The sequence below is a fragment of the Falco peregrinus genome, chromosome 5 (assembly GCF_023634155.1).
Source record: "Falco peregrinus isolate bFalPer1 chromosome 5, bFalPer1.pri, whole genome shotgun sequence".
In the NCBI taxonomy this organism is placed as follows: Eukaryota; Metazoa; Chordata; class Aves; order Falconiformes; family Falconidae; genus Falco; species Falco peregrinus.
The window spans coordinates 39,007,477-39,032,500 of NC_073725.1; the positions used below are offsets into that span (position 1 = coordinate 39,007,477).

Genomic DNA, 25,024 nt, shown 5'->3' on the forward strand with positions numbered 1-25,024 from the left:
TGTAAACATCTTCTGAGCTTAGCTTGAGTTTCCTGAATTCTGTCTCGCTCTACTTTGTGTTTACAACATCAGCTATATATTTACCCTGCAGAGATTTCTTGAGGCCCTAAAGGCGGTGGAGTTCCCATCCTGCTGTGAGAAGGCTCTGTGCATTTTCTATGTATAGTCACGTTTGACAGATTGACTGCTGCACTGCTCCAGTATCGAACTGTCAGGTTCTGAAAACGGGAGTTTTATGCTGCTAACTGTGAATGTACGTACAGATTTATCCCCTTCTGCAGTTTTGGACGTTACCACTAACTCACAGAAAAGCAAGGACAAAAACTACAGCTGTTCTTAGAAACTACAAGATTTACAAGTGATGATACTTTTTTCCCCTTTGATTGTTTGGGGTTTTTTTTACTTTATGTGTGCAAGTTCTCATTTCCCATCTATTCTGAGTGACATTTGTCATCCAGATCTGCCTTATAGCTCGAGCTCTTACCTTTTTAAAGAAATTTTATTATCAGGGATTGATTCATCAGGAAGGGATTCAGGAGCTATTATTTACCCTTATCTACATCATTCATGTACAGGATAGTGTGCAGAAACCAGATTGTCTGAAAGGGCAACCTCTATGCATATGCAGAACTTAATTTTCCTGCAGTTGATACACTGCAAGTATAATCTGACCTTCACACTATTAGCAAGTAAAATGCGTAAATCTTTCAAAAATTCTTAGATTCATACTGAACTGAGGAAACTATTAGACTGACTAGAAATAAAAATCTTCATGGTAAGTGGATCTAATTCTTATTTATATTAAGCATTCAATATCACTGTGTGTATTGTGTCACTTCTCCTCCTGGATACTCCACTAATAAGTTTTACTTATTATTTTTCACATCAAAGGATTAAAAAAAATATTTTTAAAAATAGATTGATGAACATCTTCCCATATCATAGGCATGTACCATCAAAAATATGCAAAATACCTCAAGTTTTTTAAACCATATTAAAAATCAGAGAGGTGGGGGTTTTTTTCCTCTATACTTTTTGTATCACCACAAGCAGTGGTAGCAGGCTACAGTACACAGATAACTAGTATGAAAAAATGAAAAGCATTTTATACATTATCCTGAAGAAAAGGTGAAAATGAATTTAACCCTGTATTTTTAATTTAATATGCATTGAAATAGGCTCTCTGTTCACTTGTTGCTTTCTATGAAATTGAAGTGAGCTAAGATTTTAATACAGTTGATATCTTGGCCTTTTCTTTTTCAGTGCTGCTAGTCAAATCGTCATGGCAGAGAAGCTTGCACCTTGTACATTCAGAATATGTTCACATTACATTTACATCAGATTAATAACATGAATAACTCAATAGACAGTAGCAGTGGTTAAGCCCAGAAGTCTGAAAAGACAGCATGAGTATTGAACAGACAGTCATATCTGTTCAATCTAACATTTTCTTCTGAGGATTCCTTACACGTCCTTCAGGCTCTGGAACCCATTTAGAGGTGTGAGCACAAACCTCTCAGTAATTCCCGGTGAGGCACATACTAAAATGAAGAAGAGAAGCCCTTTAATCCTGATTGAACATTTATTTCAGGACTGAAATGTCCTGCTCTGAACCCTGCTTTGGGTATTGCCAAGAATTAATGTGTCTGTGTAAGCACCTTGTCCAAGTGAGGAACTCAGCAGAACTCTTCCTGCATGCTTCCACCACAGTCTTCAGGAAACCTCCCATTGCATGGCATATATATGTGTACATACAGCACTGGGACAGTATTTACTCTGTAAAGGATTCCAGATTTGGTCAGTGAACTGAGGATGATGGGCTGTAACATGAGGGAAGTTACAGGACTGTCCTGTCAGGCAAAGTTCATTCAGAGAAACTACAGATTTATGTTCTGACACCAGGAAAAAACTTGTCTACAGTTAAGCCTCTGCTATCATAATTCGCTCAGCAGAAACAATTCCTTTTGAGACTCCCTTATCATGGAACAGAAAATCATTGTGTTAAGAGCTGTACAAATTTGAATCAAGATCTAGTTTTAGCCTTTTTTGAAGACATTTTGTCATATTAGATGTTTATGGCCAAGCATCAAATTTTTCCTATGATAAATTCCTAGTTAATATATTATTTTTTCCTGTTAGTCAAAATGCTTAATTTAATCAAGGATTTTAACAATATCTCCTACTCATCAGAGGAAAGATTTCTTTATGTGAGTGTATTACTCTCTTTTGATATTTGTAAGCATCCATGTGTAGTTACACATATTGCTCTTCATTTTCAGGGTTTTAGCCTCTCAGGAATGTAATTTAAATTCATGTAAATCAATTTACTGAGGTTTTACATTAGTATTCAAGCTTATTTGGTCAGAAGGTGGAAATGGAGAAGAAATTTGGAATTGTAGGAAGATCTCGACCTCCTTACATCTTTAATGACTTATCATAAATATGCTGTCGTATTTTTTTTTAAATTGTAGCGTTCTGGCTAGAATGCAGCCCATCCTACCTCTTTCTTCGAATTCTGCTTAGCATAGTTCCTAACATCTTTGTTTCGCACAAATATTGTATATTTGTATATATCGCACGTATATTTGATGGCACATCCCTAGCAGTCTGTATAGAGCACATAGAGGGAGCTAGGAGAAAAGAGAGCAAAAAGAAAGTGAGGAGGCCTAAAAAGACTGGGACAGTCATTGCATTGACAGAGAAAATGAGTCCATGCTAAATGCAATGACAAGGATTTTTCGGTTGGGTTTTGCTTGGTTGTTTTTTCTTTAATTTCTTGTTGCTTTAGGCCAAAGAGTGTTTGAATTCACTTTTATTTCCAGTTGCTGCTTTGCCTTCTGGACAGAAGATGCTACTTTTTCATATGCAAGCAGTTTAATTTGCCACATAGCTGAAATTCTTTCCTAGTGAATATGTGAAATATTGCACCCTGAATTTGCAATTAATATGACAAATGACATCATTTTTGTTCTATTCTCTGCTAAAGGTGCTTCACAGATAGAATTGTTCCAACTCGATTAAGTGCTATTTTTAAACTAAATAAAAGACATTCCAGAAACTTTTTAAGTCTTGCCCTCATCTAAAACATCTTGACTTGTCACATTACCTTTGTGCCCACATGGCCACAACAGAAAATATCTTGTGCTGCTTTCCATTCCTATGAGAGGTTGGTGCATGAACTAATCAAAACCACTAACATCTATGTTGATCACTTGCAGGCCTAACATGGCATTATACCTATGTAATGAAAGAAAAATGAGTGAAGTTCAGTAACATTTCCTCAGTTGCCATAGAAACCATTGCATCTTATATAGGATACTTGACTGCTTTTGGGCCCCGTCCTTTGATATACCAAGTGGCTTTCTATGAGTCCTAAATGTCTTCATTGCCTATTGAAACTGCAATCAAAATCAGGCAACAAGAACTTGAATGCTGTGACTTAAAGACAGGCAGTTTCTATCTTAGCTTCATTTACTCGAATTACAGCCTACTACAGTTGGATTCCTTTGAACGTTCTGCAGCTCACGAAGAGGTAAACTACTCACACCACGGAAATCAGGGTCCCAGTTCAGTGTGCTGAAATTAACTCATATGGTAGGTCCATACAGCGTCAGATGCTTTCCCTGGCAATGAACTGCAGTTTTTGAATTGTGGGGAGCAAACTTTTGCATCACATTAGCCAGTTCAGCATTGGTCTAACCTCAGCTGAAAAAGTGGCACCATTTTCCAGGAAAGCAGAACTGACAGAGCGCTGCCTGTGCACCTAAGCCCGCACAGCCAAAATCCCAGCTGACACAGTATTCTAAGTCATATGCTGACCTTAGTATGAAAGGGAACTTCAATTAGATGTCTATTGTGGTTTAAAATATAGAAGAATGGCTTTGTGTTCAATGGATTACCCTACTGATTAAGACAAGGAAGCAGATGCTGCAAGGGCATATAGAAGGAAAGTATTTAATTTCTCCCATTCTTTTATAATTCAGAATCTATTCCATGTACCAGAGCAATTAATAGATAAAGTAAAAGCCCACAGACGTATTAGAACCATGAGAATTTCCCAGTAGACAGAGGTACTGATACCTACGTATAATGAAACTCCCAGCACCTTCCATGTCCCAAAAAGCAAATAGAAAGGAAGGGGGAGGGAGGAGAATCATGAAGGGAAGTCTTTTTATTTTCTTCTTTTCACGTGAACGTTTATAATTAAAGGGGAAAGTAAATTAATTACATGAATATTAAAAGGTTACTCTTCTATTCTAACATTTGGTCACAAGTTGTCTAATGAAAAGGAATGCAGGCTGGAGGGCTGCCATGCCTTTGCTTCTTTCTGCAGAGGGCCACAGGCTGAAGCAGTGATTGTGCGTGACAGATTCTGGGAACAATGAGCCTGCGCACAGATCATCCAGATGGAGCATGCTTTTCTAAATTACACCAACAACAGGGTGGCCCACAGGCAAACAAAATAGTTAAACAATACATAATAAAGTTTTTATTTGGTATTTCCTGTGAGCCTCTGCCAGTTGCCAGGGAGTGTACTGTATTTTTCTTTTGCTGTATTAATTGTTGACCACAACTGGCAAAGACCCAAACTAGCAGGGACAGATAAGGGGGGGAAAATGGCATCTGGACACTAAAGCCTCAAGTGTACTGGGAAAAAAAGCACAAAAAATTACAGCATATATCTGGAATTTTCCAACTAACGATGTGCGGATGTGGTAGCGCTAGGGAAAAAGAGCCAAACTGAGCCTGCTTTGTTCACTAAGAGAGGCCCCCCTGTAACATTCCTTTTAGCTGTGCATATTTTGGCTTCAGTTGTGCAGTTTTAACTATATACTGTGTATGGAGCAGTTCAGTTGTTGCTGCATGAATCCAGAAATTTTGTTACAAGAAATAAAATTATGTCAATGCATATGCATCTTTGTTGTGAGATGAGGTGTTTAAACAGAGGCTGTGTTTTAAATGTTAAATTATAGGTGTTAAGTTTTCAGAGGGAAGAGGGAGAAAATTTCACTAAGTGTAACCCATCACAGCAACAGCTGCAAGGAGGAGACCCTCAGTAGCAGTGAATGCTGCCTTTTTAAACTCATCAATGAAATCAGTCCTTACAGTTATCTGGTTTAGGGAGAAGCCCACAATATAGCATTAACACTTGGATGCAAACAGAAGGCTGCATAAACATGCTAGTTTGATACCGTTTTTCTATTTTCTTTGCCTTTATGAACAGTTGAGGTATTGACATCTTTTTAAGGAAGCTTTATACTCCTGATTTACTATATGCAATGTAGTAAGTGATTTTGCTACTACTAGTACATAGCAAAGAAGAGAATAAACAAGAACAGGCTGCTGTTATTTTCTTCTAGAGATAAAATAGCCTTGCAGATATTAGGCAGCCTCTCCAAAGAAGATGGAAGTTGGTGTGAAGACTATCAATATGTGTAAAGAGAAACAACTGTACTAGGCAGTGACAGGGTCTGCAGCTACAGCAGGTCTGTAGTTCAGTTGGTGGGGAAGAAATTATTGTTATGAGCTTAAGTTGTCATATATTTCTACAGCATTTTTGGATGTACTTGGACCATCTTCAGTGACCAGTGGCCCTTGTTGCCACAGACTTGTTTTCACTTCCCAACTCACATGCTCTTTCTGGCATTAAGTACTTTGTTTTTTTCTTTGTTTGTGTTTTTGGTTTTAGGGCAGATTTTTTGTGATTGATTTTAGCTGCAAAATATGGAAGTCATCTATTCCATTATTTCTTTGTACATGTACAGTTTTCTTCTGTAAGAAAATACATTTAAAAAAATTAATTTCTTCACTTGCTATTGTATTCATATGCATGCTGGTTATCAGCAGGGCTGAACCTATGGATCAGTCACACAGATTTCTTCAACCTGAGCTAGCAGAATATACAGCTGTAGTGGATGGCTGTCATAAGTAGCTGATTAAACTAGAAGAAGGCAGGATGCGTTCCCAGTGGATTTCCCAGATTCCTATTCATCTTCCAACACATAACCACTGCTTTTCCTTCCTCTCAGACCTGTATTCCTAACTCTCCTCTAGCCCAGTCTCCTCTCTCTACTAAATCTGCTCCCACCCCAAATCCTCTGTGAAGCCTGCCCTCCCAATGGGCTCCAGACATGCCCCTCACCAACTTCACAGTCTCCAGTGCTTTCAGCTTCAGGCCTTCCTCAGTAGTCCCTGTCTCCTTTAAAAGTTTATGTCTGTCTCATCGCACCCACTGCCCATTTTTCCTTCTTCTTCCCTCCATAGCTCGTAGGCTTCTTTCTCAGTGTCAGCTACACCAACTCTCCACACACACTCCCATTCCCCATTGTTCTTCAACCCAACAAGGGGATGTCTTAGTCTCTTCTCTTAATCCGGTTTTCATAATCTCTTCCCCGAGGGTGCAGCTGTTTTCATCTCTGTGGCTAAGTCTTATAGGTTCCTCTTCAAACATGAGATACAGAGTTTATAGGGTAACAGGCTTTCTGTACTCGGTCAAAAACTTGAGGTGCCATGATGTCCCACAGACCCCCCTGGAGCTGGCCTGAAATGTGCTTGTTGAAAGCAAAACCTTCTGAAAGTGCAATAATTATGCAGTAGTATAAATCCTTACTGAGCATGTGTTGTTTTTCAGATTTATGACATGGCCAGATTTGGAGCCAAGTTTTACAAGGATGGCAAGAAGCACCTCCTTGACATAGAGGCCAAGTTCCACAGCCCTTGTTCAAAAACATTAGGGCACCAGAGCTTCTCAAAAAGAAGGTCACCAGAATTTAAGATGGGCAAACCATGTATTTTTCCCTAGCCTCACTCAGGGAAACCCCTGAACAGCTTCAGCTGAAATATTTTGATGAAGCTGGGTATATTCCAGAGAGATCCAGCATGGAAAATGTTATTGTAATCAGTGAAATTTTGGTAAAGTTAAAAAGTGCTGAAAAAAAGGGTCTTATACAGAGAACTTCAGTAATAGGCCATGCTGGAAGCTTGAATATGTTATATATGTTCTGCTTCTGATAGTTGTCTCCTAGCAGAAGGAATCTGTAGAGTTCTGGGAGTCTCAAAGGACTCTCTGTTTCCCTCAGTGAAAGCCAAGGTGCAAAATCATTCAGTTTTTACTAATGTATGTGCTGTTTCCTAGGCAAGGATCCCTTCTGCATACCCTTATAACCAACCATGGTGTATCCTACATGTGGAAACTGATTCTTATTCATTTTAAAGACCCTCTACATATTTCCAGTCCCTAATGGCATCTATAAAGGTAATTTATCCACAATTAGGAATGTCAGTTGGGAACAAGCAGTCAAAGCGGTGTAAAAACACTTGATGAAGAAAAGATTCAGATCTGTGGTAGAGGTGAGTATGGCTAGCTACTGATGGGCATGAGAATTCTTAAGTCCACTGAAGTCAATGAAGTTCAAGAGCAGGTCTACGCTCAGCAACCAAAATTCCTTTCCAAATTTCAGATTCATCTTTTTCTCTCATGAAAATGAAAAATCATATATTTGCAACCTAGTGAGCTACTATTCATATTAAAATATGTAAAACTTCACTGGAAGTCAGATGAATTAGAATAGGCTTCATTTCCTGTGAATACACTGGTTCCTCCTCCAATCAAGGACAAGGCAAGTCTTTTAAACCTTGAAGCAGCAACGGATTTATAGATCACTTGTTATGGGAGCAGTAAGTAATCTACTGCCTGAGATGTAATTGATTAAAATTGCTTTTGTTCCTCACATGTGAGCTATAACACATTCTTGTCTACAGCTTTTCCTGGTCAAGTGTCATTCATCCCAGGTCCTAGAGACAGGAAAGGCAGGATGGTTAAGAGAAGTCACCTGCAGTACGCTACGTTATTTTTCAGCCTGAAGATTACATCCCAGAACTGTTTTAAGAAATACTGTGAGTCTCCATATAATTGATTTCAAGGCATGTTGCCAGACTAACACTTCAGTTATCCAGAAGAAGCACTAGAGGCCTCTTTTATTGTTGCTGATAACACCTTTACTGTAAATGGAAAGATTTAAAATCCATTCTGTTTTTTTCATTAGTTGTGCTGTTCACTTCTGTTTTCCTTCTGCTGGATTATGCTAATGGGTTATTTTAGTCTTGTTCCTACTTTGATTCAAGGAAGTTTCATTTTGATTTTCTTGCAGTAGCCCAAAACAAAACACTTTATCTGGTGTTTAAAGATGCTTTGTAAAGAAAAAAATCTTAAGAAGGTGTCATTTAGGCCCATGTTTTGTAAAAGCTTCATATTACAAAAATCAACTTGGTCTAAATTCAACCTGAGAGTATCCTTCTAAAAACAACCATACTGTTAGCTCTTGAAAACACTTTCTGATCCTACAGTCATTAATGACTTTAAACAGGAGTAACATAACCTCATGATACTAATGAAAAAGGAAAATATTCTAAACTAAATACATTCTTTGTTTGCTATCACAAAAAAATCCTTTTTCTTGCAGACTGCCACTTTCCTAGAAAAATAGGTAGTATTTATTAGATGGAATTGTATACTCTTTAGAAGACACAGGTTATTTCTAATTTCTTGTTTCTAAAACTACCTTTTAAAATACTAACAATTAAAAACAAGGATAGATCGAAATATAAATTATTCCACTGTCGGAAGATATCTTCCTCTAACCACCCAGAGCTTCCCTGGAAGTCAGTAGGAATTACATGCGTATTTGGAGTTAGGTTGGAGCTTGTTATGAGATATCCAGTTGGCTTTTTTAACACAGCCTAATAATATTAGCCTTTCCATGCATGACATTTTTTGCCTCAGAAGAATATTCTAGGTCCTATTAGCTTGTTCTGTACCTTCTCTACTTTTAGGTTTAGACCGTTAGACCATGCAGCAATTTTAGGGATTGTTGATCTGTGTCAATTGCAAAGCTGTTGGTACTTGGGCTAGGTTTCTCTGCAGAAGCTCTAGTTTCTAGCACTGCTGCTCTCTTCTCTCCTTCTCAGCATCCCTGGAGCCATGCATTGAAGGCTTTTCTGACCACAAGAGAATGTTTTTTACAGGACTTCCTCTGAAAGTGCATGGAGGGGGGTAGGATGTTGCTGTTCCTATGTGGTTGTTAACGCTGTGAAAGTTTTCTGGAGGTGGCAGGCACTCTTATTCCCTTTCAGGGAAGATGTAGGAAATTTTTTGCATGGAATGATTGCTTCTGAGAATAGATGTTTGTGGGGAAAACACATGGACAAGCATGATGATGGTGATGATGGGAAACACATACAGACTATGAAACTGAGTATTCCAAGGTCAACTGATAGTAAGGTTGATGTTATCACAAGAGCTCTTGGCTACCTGTCTGAGACCATTACAACACTTCCACTAGTTCTTGAATATTAGTTCCCATTTGATTTATTCACCTTTTCCAAGGATGGATTACATATTGCGATAAACATTTTAGAAGGCTTTTTTTGTTTGTCCATTTTTATCATTCTTACAAGGACTCCTCCTGAACAGTTAGGAGCCATGAGTGATTCACTGAGCAGCAAAAGGGATGTGACATAGGAGGAGACCTCCTGAATATTGTATTTTTTATTCTCGGGCAGGAGAGGGGCAAAACCTTTTAAAGCAGTAGATCTCCATTCCACACCAGGTGCTCCCTTGTGGTATATCCCCATTGTGCCAGCAGCAGCCTGTTTTCCTCTCTTGAGGAGACCCCGGAATAAAGTATTGCCACTACCAGGAAACAACATTGTACTGACTGGACAGAGAGAACTAAAACATATCTCTGTAAATTGGATGTTTCCTTCTCTCCTGGAGACTCAGTATGCTCAGAGTTTCACAACCCCTGTGCCTGTAAACTGCCGTGCATTGCCTGAAGCTGAGAACATTCACTTTGTAACATGCAGAACACATCTAAACCCACTTCTGGACTATTAAAAATACGTCTCAGTGCCAAGCTCTGACAGCAGATGCAGAGTACATACATTAGTCCACACTCCCTTAACCACTGCTGGAATTGAAGTCTGTCAAATAGATGCCTGGAAGTGGATTTGGATTCTCAAAAAAAGTGTTTGCTCTCTGAGGCCTCTATGCCCACAGTGTGCAAGGGGTTAACAAGGGAGCCACTTTGAAAACAGAGGCAGAAGGTCAACAGCAAAGACTCCTACAGCCTGACATGGAGAGCCTTTCACCCGTCATTTCCCACCCAGGGGATTGTAAACATTGGCTCGAAGCCATGGAGTCCTACAGAACTTCTCTTTACTTTCAGCATATACATTTATACATCTAAATGGAAACTGAAGCACGGCAAGTTATTCCTGCATGTCCAGAAGGAGAGAGGGAGCTTCTGTTCAAGTTGAAGAGATGACGGAAAGAGCCATTACTCACACTGGAATTTGAAAACATAGAGATATGCTTGTTTAGTGGTGCTTCACATGTAACATAGCTGCTGTTCTCAGGCAAACTTTCTCAACTCACAGGAATGTGTAGAATGCTGTCACTTAATCAGAAACCAGAAGAGCTCTTTTATCTGCCATTTGTTAGTAACTAGCAATATTGTTCTTATCTCATTGTCCTTTAGTCTGATGCAGTGCCCTCAGACATGAGAACTTGTAACATGAAAGCACTCATTACCTTGAACGTTCCTGTTTATATTGTCTTAAGCTATTATCACTTTAGCTTAAATAAGATGCTTTGTAGCAGTTTTGAGAGAGATGAGTCATCTGCAGAAGTCTGTTCTACAACATCATTTTCACAAATAGAGTATTTTTTATTTTTGTAAATCTATAACCACTCTGGAGTAGAGTCTTCAGCAATCTAGACTAATTCAGAACTTTTTCATCCAACCAGTACAATATGTTATCTGTAATTAATTTCCCTTGGAATATGGCTTCTTGTAAATGACATAAATTAACCATACAAGCTTTAAAGTTAAAATTGGGAAATAAAGCATAACAAGATCCAATACTGGACCAACTGTAATATTCTAGGTTTCTGGTAAATCCTCTGATACTTGATATCAGTTTAGAAAATCCTGTAGCGTTTATAAGCAGAAGAAATTTTCTTTTGGGTTCTTTAAAAATCTTGGGCTTCACTTTGTAGTGTGAATCCTGAGTTTTGGCCAGTGAGTAGTGTATCAAGTAGCAAGGGAGGAGATGTTGTTTCTTTCTCCACAGAATAAAACAGTGACATATTCTAGAGTTTTTATGAGTCCCATCCATCAGAGGGATGGAATACAAACTGCCTAGATCCAAAGTAGAATCCAGCCTGGTAAATGTAATTAATGCCTGCTTTTATTTTTATCCAGTGATGGTCTAATGTAAAATGCATACACATTCCAGAGAGCAATATCCAGAAACTCAGTTCCTCGCCCCTTCCAGCTGATTGTTCTTAAGCACTCAGCTACTTTCAGACACAGTCTTGCCCCATGACTCATATACTCCTGGCAGAATAATGACTTGGCTTCAGCAAAGGCAAGGAAAGAGCTGTCACCCAAAAAAACCCTACCCGAGTGATCAAAGTATTTGCTTGAATTCAGGAGGTGCCAGTTAAGTCCCCTTCGGACTGAGTTTTCACTTTGAAATTAACATAATGCCATCTACACAAGACATCAATGTGGCTGCAAACACATCTTGCTTCGACACCACTCTTAGTTACAGGCATCACCAGGTAAGACTCCATATGGACTTCTGTTGGGAACATCCAGGTATCTAGGGTATCTGTCTGCCTAAACACTCATCACACACAGTAGTGCATCAGCTGAAATGCAGATGCTTGTTTCTCCAGCACAGACCTTTCTAATGTGTGTGACCATCTACACTTAAAAACCACAAACACTTTCAGTCTAAGAAGAGGAATTTGACAAGTGAAGATACCAAAAAAACTCATAGCCTTGGAAAGTCAGCATTTTGTTGGTCTTAAGCTCACAACGCTACTTAAATGTGTAATTCAGACAGCCTGAAGACTCCCCTTAGTCTTTTTGTCCTTTCTATCCAGTTCTTGGTTTTGCCATGAAATAACAGGTTTACAGGAGGGTCTTGTCCTGCTGATATTTATTTCAAAACTCAACTAATTTCTAACAATCTGTGATATGTTTAAGTATGTATAAACACATACACCTCTCCATATATTGCATCTGTATACAGAAAGTACATCTTTTTCTTTTTTTCTGGAAATCTGTATATTTCCAAACCTCTTTTCCCTTTTGTTTTTAGAAAGAAGGATGTTTCATGAGGGTTTTGTTTCCCAAGTGTAATTTCAAGGAGCCCTTGAAAGGCATTTCTTAGGTGTTTCATCTTTAGGGTACCATTTACATTTTTACTTCACTTTAAAGCCATACATTTATTTAAAGCCATAGTAAAATCTACTGCCTTCAACTTCAAATGTAGAACAGATTTTCAGTGTTTATAGTTGCCCGAATTCTTTATGCCGTGGATGTAGGATGGTCCAGCTACATGTCAGCCATCAGGGTGATACTAGATATCACTGAGACAGATGTTGCTCCACCAGCCCTTTTATGTACCGTACCAGGCTATTAATCAAATTGGTACTTTGCCTCCAGGCTCCTACTCAAGCCTGGTAAAGTCTGTATCAATAGGAGCACAAATCTACACTTCCAACAGGAGCATCACAGTCCCAATCTGCTTTGGGGAAGAAGAGATGTGTGGCTGCGTAACACTATATCAGATGCTGTGGGTGCTCTGACCACGCCATGCCATGCTGCTGGAGAAAGGTTACAGCTCTTAGTGCCACTAGGTAGATAAGTGCTTCTCCTAGGAGTTGATGGGACATAGAAGTGAAGGGAGCCAAAAGTTACAACAAGAATTTTTAACATGTAGCTAAAATATAGTAGAGGTATGAAATTTCTCATATGTACCAGCTTTAAAGTTATCCAGACAAATATCTTAATTTTAGATGTGCAGACACTACTCTTGTCCAAATCCGACTTTCATTATAAAAGTCACTGGGATAAATATTTTCAGTTTAATTGGGACTGAGCTAATTTTACCTCTATTACACATTCTGAATAAGGATCAGGTAAGTTCTTACTCAGCAGCTAACCCCCTCGTGCACACATGTCCTGTGCTCACCCTGCCATATGCGAACAAGGTATACCTCTCTTACTTATATGCCCTGATTGTTGTTCATGTCCTTACTTTCCTGTTCAGCTCTGGCCATTAACTCAAAGCACAGCACTAGTTCATAAGTTTCCTTCTCAACCGAATGAAAACAGTATCTTGTAGAAGTTTTTTGCACCATTTCCCCTTTTTTTGAGTCCCAAGCTGAAAAACTTAATTTTATTTGTAGTAGTCTGTTACAATTCAGGATCCTGACAGAATTCTGTGTTAAACTGTGACCCAGTGGTTACGTGTGCTTCAAAATGGGTCAGAGTATTTCTTTTTGAGAGTGACTCAAATTATTCAGATCAATTTTGATGGTCATGTTTCATTAAAAACTTTTTAAATCCACCTTTTTTCTCATCTAGGAGCAGCTGTAGAGTCCATGGTAAAGCCTCTCACCTAGAGAACTGGCGGTATTTAATCCATTATTTGAGGCAGCATATTCTTTGTCCATTGTCTCCTTTTGTTAAAGATGGTTTGAAACAGAAGTGGGTTAGAGTTTCATGGGAGAGAGATCTGTGGTGGCCTTCATGGTTTTGCTGTATTTAGGTTTTTTGTGTTCAGAACTGAAGTCTAGCACAGCACCCCAGGAAGTGGGGAGACTTTTTTCTATTAACCAGACTCTGGTTTTCTAATAGCAATGGAAAGCTGGTCTTCGTTATAAAGCCAAACCGTAAGTGGTAAGGCTCATATTCTCTAGTTTGATGAACTTGGGAAGAGACCAAGCAGTCACAAGGGCAGCTTTGGAGTTCTCAGCATGGAGCTGACCACGGTTTGATCCTTGGTGCAAGTTAGAGCTACATGTTCTCCTTCTCCCAGGGACTGGGCATAAGTGATGTGAGAGACTGTGGAAGAGCTGGATGCCACCCAGTGGAAATATGTAGGGTGCTACATAAGTTGGTTTTGTGGCAACCTAAAGACGTAGAGTAGAGCAGGGCAACTGGGACAAGGCCCAAGATCTAGTGCTAGAAATTATGACTGTTCCCTCAGCTAGCTAATGCCAACAGGTGACTGAGTGAGTGGAAATGTGCCAAACTGCTGCAGCCAGATCCAGAACAAGACCTGTATTCCAAGGCACAGTCACAGGCTGCCACCTTTTTAATGCTCTGTTTCTTCTGGTACTGTGGAAGGAACTCTCATCTTATAGTAGATGTTGGATGTGATCAGTGTAAGAAGCTAATGCTGTTTATTTCTGCCTGTGCGTTTTTTTCAGCTCTTAGATATATCATTAGAATTTGCTGTTTCGGTCTAAGATTTTGGTTTGATTATTGAGTCTTGCACTTGCAGCATGACTGAAGAGTGCCTGTTTTTTAAAAAAATCTGTCACTCTCCATGTTGTCAGGTATCTCTATATGTAAATACATTGCAATGTCAGAACAAGCCTCATTGCATGCAAAGCTAACCACTTCTGTAAAGAAATGAGATGTCCCATATTCCATAGAAGGCTGCTCTGCAGCTCAGAGATTAGGTCATTATGGTTTTGATTTTAATGCACAACAAGCCTTGGCAAGCCTTTCTTTGACTTTCGTGGGCTCTGGATCAGGTACAGCAGTGTTGCTGATCTTATTTTTGCTTCTTTCTTTCCGTATAAAGAGAAAACACCTTTAAAGTGAAGTTTCAGGTAGTCTCTCAGAAATGTTCTCTGTATGGTGTCAGTAGATAATTCTGTGAAACGTTTTGCTCAATGGAAATATATTTCCTTGTATTAGTTTTGAGGTAAGCTCTGTGATCTTCAGTCACTAATGGTTGAAAGTATTACCTCATCTTAAGAGCCAGTTTTCATTTCCAGTAGCTGTCGCACACAGCTGCTTAGTGCACAGCATCTTTTGAGGTAAAACACACTGAATGTAGGTAAGGTATATTCTGCTACTGTTTATATACCTGTGCATAAAGTGCATGCGCACACGCACACACACACACGCACTCCTACTGACAACGGATGTACCTAGAAATATTCTTCTGCAGCACCATCACACTGGGTTATGTGGTTCTTCCTAGAAATACAAAAAGCAAAATTCTGGTTAGTTTTGTGTGTATAAACCATCAAAGAAATGAATGGCTTCTTTTTTGTCAAGTTATCTCACAGTAGAGGCTAAATCTTGCTTTCTTCAAAGCACAAATGTTTTAGAATCAGAAAGAGGAGATCACATTCTAAAATAACAACTTGATACTGGTGGTACATGTGATCAGGATTCGTGTCTTCTATAAACAGATAATTTTTTGCTTGATGATTTAACTAATGAAATAATAACAACAATCCTTCCACTTTTCACAAAGCAGTAAATCAAGCTTGTGCCTAAAATGAAGACAAATGTGAATAAAGAGATATAATTGCTGTTACCATGTGCACTTCATGAGACCCACAGCACTTGAAAGGACGTCATTTTTATATATAGTATATCTTTTGTCAAGAAATAAAGTGCTTTCTAAAAGCTACCGGGGTAGTTTGGTACATTTTTACTTTAAAAGGGAAACTATTTTAATGTTTCTATAAACAGAAAAAATATCATCATCTTTCACTAAGAAAGAAATATTCTCTCCAGCCATACCTATCTCTGTGATGGAACTGAAACCAGTTATCTAATAGTGGGAGAACCACTACTCAAAACAGAGATTAAAGAAATACAATTATTCAGGCTGATATTATCCCTGGAAGCTAAAGCACATTGTATAATGTAGTGATTATCACCGTCTCCATCACAGTTAGGAATAGTAATAGGTCTTCAGAGATAGATTAAAAAGAGTCCTGGGCTTGCTTTATAAATGCACAATAATCAGTGAATGATTTAAGTGTAGTAATGGGAAAATACAGTAAGACAGTCCCCAGCAAGTAAAGCAGACACACTCCTCTCCCAAACCGGGGATGCTGAAGTCATTGTACAAAAGCTAACAAGCTGACGCTGCCATCACACACACACAGTTTCCCCATATGGCATAGGTGTGCTCTGCTCCCACAGGTCTTTGGGGTGTCCCGGGGGGGCATGGAGGCAGAAGATTTGCTGTGGAACATCCTCACTGCTGGACTGCTGGAGCAGAGCAGCGGGGGGCGGTTCGCTGCGCGAGAGGACTGGAGGCGGCCGAAGGTCTGCCCATCTGCCCGCACAGCGCGGAGCAGGACCACCCTGGCCTGCCCAGGGGGGCTCAGAGCAGCATGCAGGGCAAGTGTCAGAGCCTGTGGCCCTGCAGAAATGCCATCACTTTGTAACTTAGTATCCCCTGCCCTCTGAATTGCCACTGCTGCCCTGCTCAGTCCTGGCCAACAAGTCACTATTCCAAACTGCAGGTGATGAAACGTTATTAGACAAATTCTTTCTTTTTCCTAAGCGATACACTGTCAGGCCAGTGAGCCATTTTTAAGCATATTCATTTTTGAAATTACATTTCTTCTTTTCAGACTCTGTGGAAATTCAGTGCTATGTTTCTAGCAAGGGAGAGGGAGGTGTATTAGGGAGTGAGAGTCTCTCTGCAGTGAAGATTGAAGCCAGGCTTCAATCAATACATAAGCCCAGATTTTTACCCATCTGTAATTCTGTCCTCTCCAACTAGTCTGTGGCGAATGTGTCAGGCTTAGTCATACAGCTGAGAAGACTTTTTCTATAAAACTTGAAGAAAATTCTGCAAGTCATTTTAGAGTCCCAGACCTGAAGAAGAAGCCATGCAGTAGCAGCTCCATAGTGAAGTTGGAGGGATTCCACTTTGAATCCTCCAGAACAGTTTGAATCAATAGATTTTTTGGTGAAGCTGGGGGACCACAAAGTGACACTAAAGAGCTGTATTCTACATACTGCACCATATATTCTATAGCTATATTCCCTCATTTTTACTCAAAAAGAAAGGGCAAAAATAAATGAAAAAGAGTTGAAAAGATGCCCCAAAGATAATGTGAGAGGTCTGTTAGTGAGAACTGAACAAAATAAGTGAGTGTAAGAACCATGTTAGGGAACTTAAAAAGAATATTTTTTACAAATAATCTTTCATGAGGTTGAAAGGCTTTTAGCAATGAAATGAGTATGTATCTAATGGTAGATATAATTAACAAAATCAGCACCAAAAAAAGTACAGTAGAAACCACAATCACAAAAGCAAAATATTTGGAAGAAAAATTCTGTTTGGATTTTTGTATGAATTTAATCCTGTTAATTGCTTTTGTGTATGATTTGTATGAAAGCTAAATATTTTAAAAGGTTTTATAGGCCTCTTCAAAGTCCCCTCAGAGCTAATTAGAGTAGAATTAATCTTATCCAGCTTTAGATGTCTAAAAGAAAGATGTCTACGTGTGGGCCAGTCAGTTTGATTCTCCTCATAGACAACAGTTGCAACGTGTTCATCTGACCTGTACAACACACTTGCAATAAAATAAGATCAGTTGCTGGGTGCAATGAGGAGTGGGCCATGCCTCCCCCACCCCATCGCCCTCCTGGAGACCCCTCTGAATCAGCAGAGATGAGGGAAGCATAGCAAAACGCCTTCTCTCTGGAGTGAAAGGAAGACCCGGGGCCACAGCATGACTCACTGGCTAGTAGATTAAAGAGTGCCAGGAAACATTCGTGGGTACTGGAGCTCAATTGTCTATACTGTTAAATTATTAAAATAGTTCCTGGCATAGTTTTGAGTTATGCCAACGAGCCTTTCCCCAGACAGTTCCTAGGCACAGTTAACCATGGACCAAAGACCATTCCCAATAAGCAGTTTGCATGCGGTCACCTTTTTTGGGAGGCTGAGAATTTAGTAATATGGACATAGGCCACTCTGTGCCTGTTGGTCTCAGTGCCAAAGGAACATTTCCTGTCCCATTTAATTTCCTAGCACAGACATAGCCACTGTGTTACAGTCTGATCCCTGCTTTGTTCCGGTAGCTGTGCAACTGGGCATTGGTCTGTACTTAAAGTCTGTGGCAAACCGAAATGTAGTCTTTTGTGTCTATGTTACTCAACCCCATCCCTAAACCTCTGTTTGTCTTTGTCTTTTTTGAACTGTATGCTATTCAGACAACAACTATATTTGGAAAGGGCTGTGAATTGTGCAGATCTATTTAAATTAAGTAGTTATCCAAAAGTGAAAATCTGTTCTGTAAAGTAAATGGAAATTAAATGAGACTGACACAATGCCTAGATCTTGTGTTCACATTGCTAGTGAACAGATACTTACCACTAATTTGATTATTTGTCAGAAACAGGTACCATGAAGGGCAGGGTTGAAACTTCTGGGGCTAGATGGTCCCAGACAGCAACATCTGTCAGATATAATAAGGCAGAAAGCTTTATTTCAAAATAAAGTTCCCTTTCTTCTTCTGACTCTAAATGCAGCTCTCCCCCCTTGCTTCTCACTGAGCACATCTCCTTCTTTAGAGGGTCAGACACAGCCTCAGTAGACTTTTGCAATGTTCTTTTACACATTTCATTTCTTTTCATCCTGAAGTGCTGCCTAAATCTATTGACATTTAAATTGTTAGAAGCAGTGATCTGCAGCTACTGATATCATTCTTATCTGATACCATCCCATCTTATCTGGGTAGTGGAAACATAAAAAGTGCACTGGAAAAGGAGACTAGTTACTCCTTTAGGTATGTACTCCTTCCAGTGTATGAATTATTCTGTCTTTTCATATGTAGCTTAATCTATGAAATTCAAACGTCATAGGGTATCCTTAGGACAGGCAGGGTGGGCTGAGAAGCTAAACAGGGAAAAGGACCTCTTTTGGCCCAGGAGCATTTGGAGGCAGTTGGAAGAAGGCTGGACAGGGTCTGAAATTTGAGGGAGTTTGAGGGCCCAGGGGAGCAGTCAGGGAACATGAGGGAAGGCAGAGCACATGAGACATGGCGGGGCAGCAGGTTGTGTCCACCTGGGTGTTGGCACAGGAACAGCAGGGGATTAGGCACGTTTGGTGCACCATCAGGGGGGCCACTGGCACGTGGCAGGAAGCAGGGGAGAGGAGCCAGGAGGTCTGACAGCTGGGAGGAAGCTGGCTGGTGTAAGAGAGGAGGTAAAGTAACCAGGCAGGGTGAGGAGGAACAACGAAGGGGCAAGGGAGGGAAGTTCATTAGATGAGAGGACTAAAATGTGACATGGTCATTAAAGTCTACAACCTCCAGAGTATTTAGAAGTGTTGCACTGAATTTAGGATCTCCATCAGCATGTGAGCACGAAACCCTTTTCCTACAGAGCGATCGCCATGTGCCACATAACATGCGTGTCAGATTTTCAGGAGAGGCAGAATTGCAGTGAAATGTACAGATGCAAGTGCTTGCTTTTTTCGTCCTAAAAATGGGACTTTATCAAGCAGCTCTTTATCAAGTGCTCTATCTCTCAGGGAGAGCCTGTCTTACTGGTGGCGTGGATTATCTAAGCAAAGCATTTTTTCATTCTAAGTCAGAACCATGCTAAAGAGGAAGTGATGATCTAGTTGTTCAGCCTCACCATATCCTGTGTTCAGAATAATTTTCATTTCTACTTATCTGCAAATGTTTAATGGAATGTCCACAAATATTTTCTTCGTTTCTATGGTAAGAGAAAGAGAGTGTGAAACTGTGTCAAAACCACTGCATCATCTGCATCATCCTGTGCTTTTCAGGAGAAGACCCGGACTACTAGAGGAGTCATCTGAGGCATTACTTGTGTGCAAACTGACATTTACAACATTTTGATCCCTTTCAGGTTCACATTTTGAAACACAGACTTGCATATTACAAACCATAAAGGTTACTTGGTCACTTCTATAATTACACAGTAATAACAGAGTATAGCAAAACAGCTCAACAAAGATTACTTTCTCTCTGACTATAAAGCAATCAGGTATTTGCTGGAATTGGACTGTGAGACTTTGGAAATAATTTTTTTAAAGGTTTAAGTTTCCAAATTACTCAGAAGTAAAATCTCCCAGTCCCCTTTGTATGCATGCATGGAGGGTACAGAGTACAAGTACTTGGGGAGCTGTGCTGGTAAGTCGTCACATGGGAGAAGCAGTTAATGTTCTGTACATTTCCGCAGCCTTCTGAAAATGGCACTGTTCCCCCTGAGTGAGCACCTGGGGACCAGCCACAAGCTGTGATGCTCCTCTCAGGAAAGGAGCAGCTGTCCTGTGCCACATTTCCCTGAAAAAGGGATTTCGGTTTGGGGCATACATTGTCAGAAGTATTCAGGCTGTGTCACAGCCATGCAATCCCCCAGTCCTTTGCGTATGAGAGTGCAGAGCCTTAATGTGGCTGGGCTGGTGGGACTGGGGAAAATAAAGCACCCTTTCACTGTGTGAGAAGAGCTATGTGGATCTCAAACCAGGAATCATGAGGTTTGGTGGTATTGGTGGCAGAGATCACACAGCTTTTGCTCCTGACACTGCACCCAGCCATTAACAAACAATAACGGGTTGAAATTGTTGTACCTAATTTCTGAAAGCAACGTTTCTTCAATAAGCTTTTCCACAAATGTACTGAGCGAATAGAAGTGCAGTTCGGTTTAAGAGGTATATCTGCATCAGGAGGAGTACGTATGTGTTTTAGGAGGAATTCTGTCTGACTCAGATAGGGCATGTCCAGTAAAAATCCCTGACCTCCAGTTACATTTGTCCTCTGTCCCTGGAGTGAACCTCTGAAGAAACTTTTTGGGTTTTTATAGAGAAATATTTTGGAAAAGCATCACTGCTATGGTACCAAATCAGGAAGACCAATGGAGTTAAATAATGCCCAGCTTCCACACAGGAATCTGTTTCTGTGGACAGGTATCTGGAAGTCTAGCTCGACAGTGCAGTACTTTGCACTGTGTTATTGAACTGTTTCAAAGACAGATTTTATGAATTGAGATCAAAGTGTTTAAGAGGACTGTTAGCAAATATGACCACTTGTGCAAATATCTGTGAACCTCCCGTCAATAGCCATTCAGTAATTCCAAAGGTTGTCAGGGCATGTAATGAATGTAATAAATGTTTTATTTGCTTTTGTTTCAGCTGGCTTTGACCAGCAAATTCGGCTGATTACTTCCATTGTTATTTTTGCTTAGAAGACAATTATATTGTTATCATTAAAAAAAACACTCTTTTTACACATTTCTTTGTACTGGTCTTGACATTTAGAACTCACTATCCTAGTTAACATGATTTTTAAAGTTATTTTCATTCTTATCTTTGCACTTTTATTTCTGTGTGTTTGTTTCATGCTCCTCCTGAATGCTGCATCTCCCACCTTTGTGTTTGTTGGAGAAACAAACCAATAATTATGGAGACCCTCCCTGCCCCCAGATTAAGAGTCAGAGGTTTAAATTATAGCACACACTAAGAAATTATTGGTATTTAGCTGATGATAATATGTTGTTATGGCTGGTTTATAACTGTATTCAGGAGCAGGATACTCCCATGGTTCTGAGATCATATTCTGCCAACATAGTAGCTCACACAGGACTCTGAAGAAGTTCCTTGTGTTCTGTAAATATACTGAAGATACAGACAGGCTCATCTGTATTTGGTCTGCTTGTGGCAAACAAAAGGATAAATATAAACTGTCCCATCTCTGTTGTGGGTCCAATGTGCAGGACTCATGCAAGCACATCAATGGAGCAGTGCCAGTAAAGTTCCCACTGGGTCTCTACAACATGTTGCAACGTGACCACCAGGACAAGTACAGCCTAAAAGCAGACACTTTACATGGCATATGTCCCTGAGAAAGAGTGTATCATTTGGAAATAAGTTGTGAGAGAAGTTAGTGCTTATCTAACCAGCAGCACATGGGCAGAGACTAAAGACACAACTACGAAGGTCAGGAATCAGCCAAGGAACCCTGTGCTGTGTTGCTTAGTTGAAAGCTGGCAGTTTAAGGTACCTCTGTGCACAAGGAAACCACAATGAACAGCACTGAATGCCTTTGATAAGGGACAGCATTGGGGAGGGTTTGACTTAATCTATATCCAACTGATACAATAAGTTTTATCTTCGGTTTCTTCAGAGAGAACTTCTGAGACAGATTAGACTTGTTTACCCAGGTTGACCCATACACTTGAGCAAACCCCATTTCTTTTACAAAAAACAATACAGAAACTATGAAGGGCTTAGGACAGACACGAGCAACAGATTCTGATTTGTCCTATGGGTAAAACCACAGTATTTCCTAGCTTACTTGTTTCCAGCTTGGCTCTGGTGACTACATCTAAGGGGTCCACAAAAGCTGATTAAGAAAAGGCAGCCTTGTTCAATAGACTAATGTTTGCTCTATGGAGAGTCCAGATCTCCACTGGAAGGTGTTTAGGGTCTTGAAGTTGCAAAAGCTTCAAAGAGTTTTTAGTAGCATGCTGTGATATTGTGATACCACACCAACAGTGTACTTTGTTATTATATTTTTGTTGTACCCTGAACTGCACTGCTGTTGACAAGAAGTGGTCTCACTTCCCAACTCATCATCACTGCATGAATCCATACTGAGATTTTCCATAGAAAACCCTTTTCTATGCACTGGCCAAACCACTTTGCCCTAACCTGTGAAATTTTACAATTTGGATTAAACTAAATGGGAGTTGTTTACGTAACCCGTATAAGATTATAATTCTGTAGCTAAGTGTGCTCTCTCTTACGTTCCTTATTGTTTTACAGGTTGTTACTTTGTGGTATAGAGCTCCTGAAGTTTTGCTTCAGTCCAGCTATGCAACACCAGTGGATCTTTGGAGTGTTGGCTGCATATTTGCAGAAATGTTCCGTCGAAAGTAAGAAATACAGTTTTATTTTATTCATGTTTTTCATTTGAAATTTGAAAAAATGCAGTAACAAGTCTGGTACAATACACTGGATCACATTTATTATGAAAAGGCCTGATAGGATGTTTTATTTGCAGCACAAAACATCAATAGCCATTGCGAATTCATACTTGTTGCCATCTTGGGAGTCCCTTTTTTGGTGGGAGTCTGCCTCAGCTCTTGGTAAATAAAGCCTCTATGTGCATTGTTGTGTTCCTGTTACACCTGAATGAAAATGCAGATAAAAGTTGGCTAGAGAGACTGTTGATCAATTTGAGTAAAGCTGAATTCTGAAGAGGATTTACCCTGAGGAAGGCAGGGCATGGTGGTCAGCAGAGTCTTGCTCCGGAGTTTGTGCATTGGAGTGTCAGGTGTTTGCTCATAGTCCCTTCTTGGCACATCTGAGATCTCAGAAGTCACTGTAAAGTTCATTTCTAAAGGTAAAAATTTTTTTAAGAATAAGCTATTTAGCCTGAGAGCAGGTTAACAAAGATGTTAAATATAGGCCAAAAAAAGCAGATAAAAGACATTTTTTTGGCTGATTCAGTTAAATTGGCTATCATCGGAAGTGTCTACCTACAAAATATACTGCTGGATGCAGATGAGTTGTGAATGTGAGAGGAACACTTACGTACTGGTCCTTCCCATGGAAGGATAGTAATATGGAGGTTGTACCATGCAGGGTGTGGAGAGGAACACCCAAGAACCTTAACAATGTAAATCTGTCTTGATGTTAATCCAATCACATGCTCTTTGGTTGAGCTTACTGAAAAAGTGCTTGTTGTCGTCACCTGGGCGATCTCCATCTAGAAACTGTGTAGTAGTTTGTAACACCCACTGTGAAATCAAAGAATATACGCAAAGAAAATGTGAAAGAAAATTATACACTGGGTAGCCTAAAAACCAAAAGCAGTATAATTTGCAAGGAGAAGCCATACTGCAAGGGCCTTGAGAAACAACTGTTTAATTTATACAACGTGAAGTTCAAAATACTAATTGAAGTCTTGCAAAATAACTTTGGGATTCTACTACTTATTAATGTTAGTATATGGAAAAATCATTTTTCTTGGGCTTCTTGCCTGGTCAAATGGCCTGGGTAGAATTATTATACTCCACCCTCTCTGTTTCTGACTCAGAAATGAGGTCAGAAAATGAGAGAAAAAAAGAATGTGTACTTTAGGAGTATCAATCAAATCTTCCATTGCAAACTTTTAAAGATTTAGTCTTATGCCATATACTGCCAGGTTCACAACATTACCATTGATATTTTTTCTGATTTAAATAGCAGAGTCAACAATTTCATTTTAGCATTTGAATTAGAGTGATACAGAACAAACAGCTGAACACAGAACTTTATTACATGCTCAAAACTCTCTTTTTTTCCTCATTTAATGTGCAGTATTCTGACAGATAAGAAATATTCCCATATACAAGCACCACCAATTTAATTTTATTTTCCTTTTATGATATGTGAGCCTCACTGACTCTCTAAATCCAACAATAAATTAAATTATGGACAGTTAAATTTTCTACTTATTTACAAGTGAGAATATTACATTAATATTACAAGATCAGAGAATTATTTTTTTAAATGTAAATGAGATCTGATTTGAAACAGTGTTTGATAAAACCAGAATTTCTATTATTCTTGCCAAATGCAGGGTCAGTCTGACATTCTCAGTCCAAAATTTGGGAGATTGTCAAAAACTGTAGAGGTCAGAAATCTGCCAAGTCTGTATGTACTATGTTGTTTCATTGAAAACAATATGACTTTCACATCAATATGTAAGCACGATTTGGAAGACTAATCCCAAGGCTTATTGCCATAAAGCTACAAGGAACAGCACTGAATGCTGTCTCCATGGACTGTTGTACTGGGTTAATGTTGCAATACTCTCTGTATGATATATGTTGTATTTCTGATTCTCCTGTTGGATTGCAAAAGAAAAACCCATGTTACGGTGACCTTGGTAGCAATAAACTGTAAAATTTTGCAAATTCCATGGATTATTTCCAAAAGATTGAATAAATGCAACAGCTATTTCTGCTGGAAAATGCTAGTGCCCTTGGGTAACCACCGATCTGCATTTCCACTGGTGCTGATAGGATAAGAGCATGAGAATGCAGCTAAATCTGAGACATAGATGCTGGTTTGGCTTTAATACAACCTTTTATTTTTACTGTCTTACTGGGTACTTCTCTTCTTTCCCTACTCTCTTTTGTGTTCTCTTTGGAAG

The 25,024-nt window shown here is 39.5% G+C and overlaps 1 protein-coding gene across 5 annotated transcripts in view; it reads left to right on the forward strand.

Moving 5' to 3' along the window:
• The window catches only part of CDK6 (cyclin dependent kinase 6), a 147,413-nt gene that overhangs the window by 81,481 nt on the left and 40,908 nt on the right, over positions 1-25,024 (forward strand). For all 5 annotated transcript variants that reach the window (XM_055803479.1, XM_055803476.1, XM_055803477.1 and 2 more), the window contains exon 5: positions 22,648-22,757. In XM_055803479.1, the coding sequence (XP_055659454.1) occupies positions 22,648-22,757 (110 nt within the window). The remainder of the gene's footprint in view (positions 1-22,647; positions 22,758-25,024) is intronic.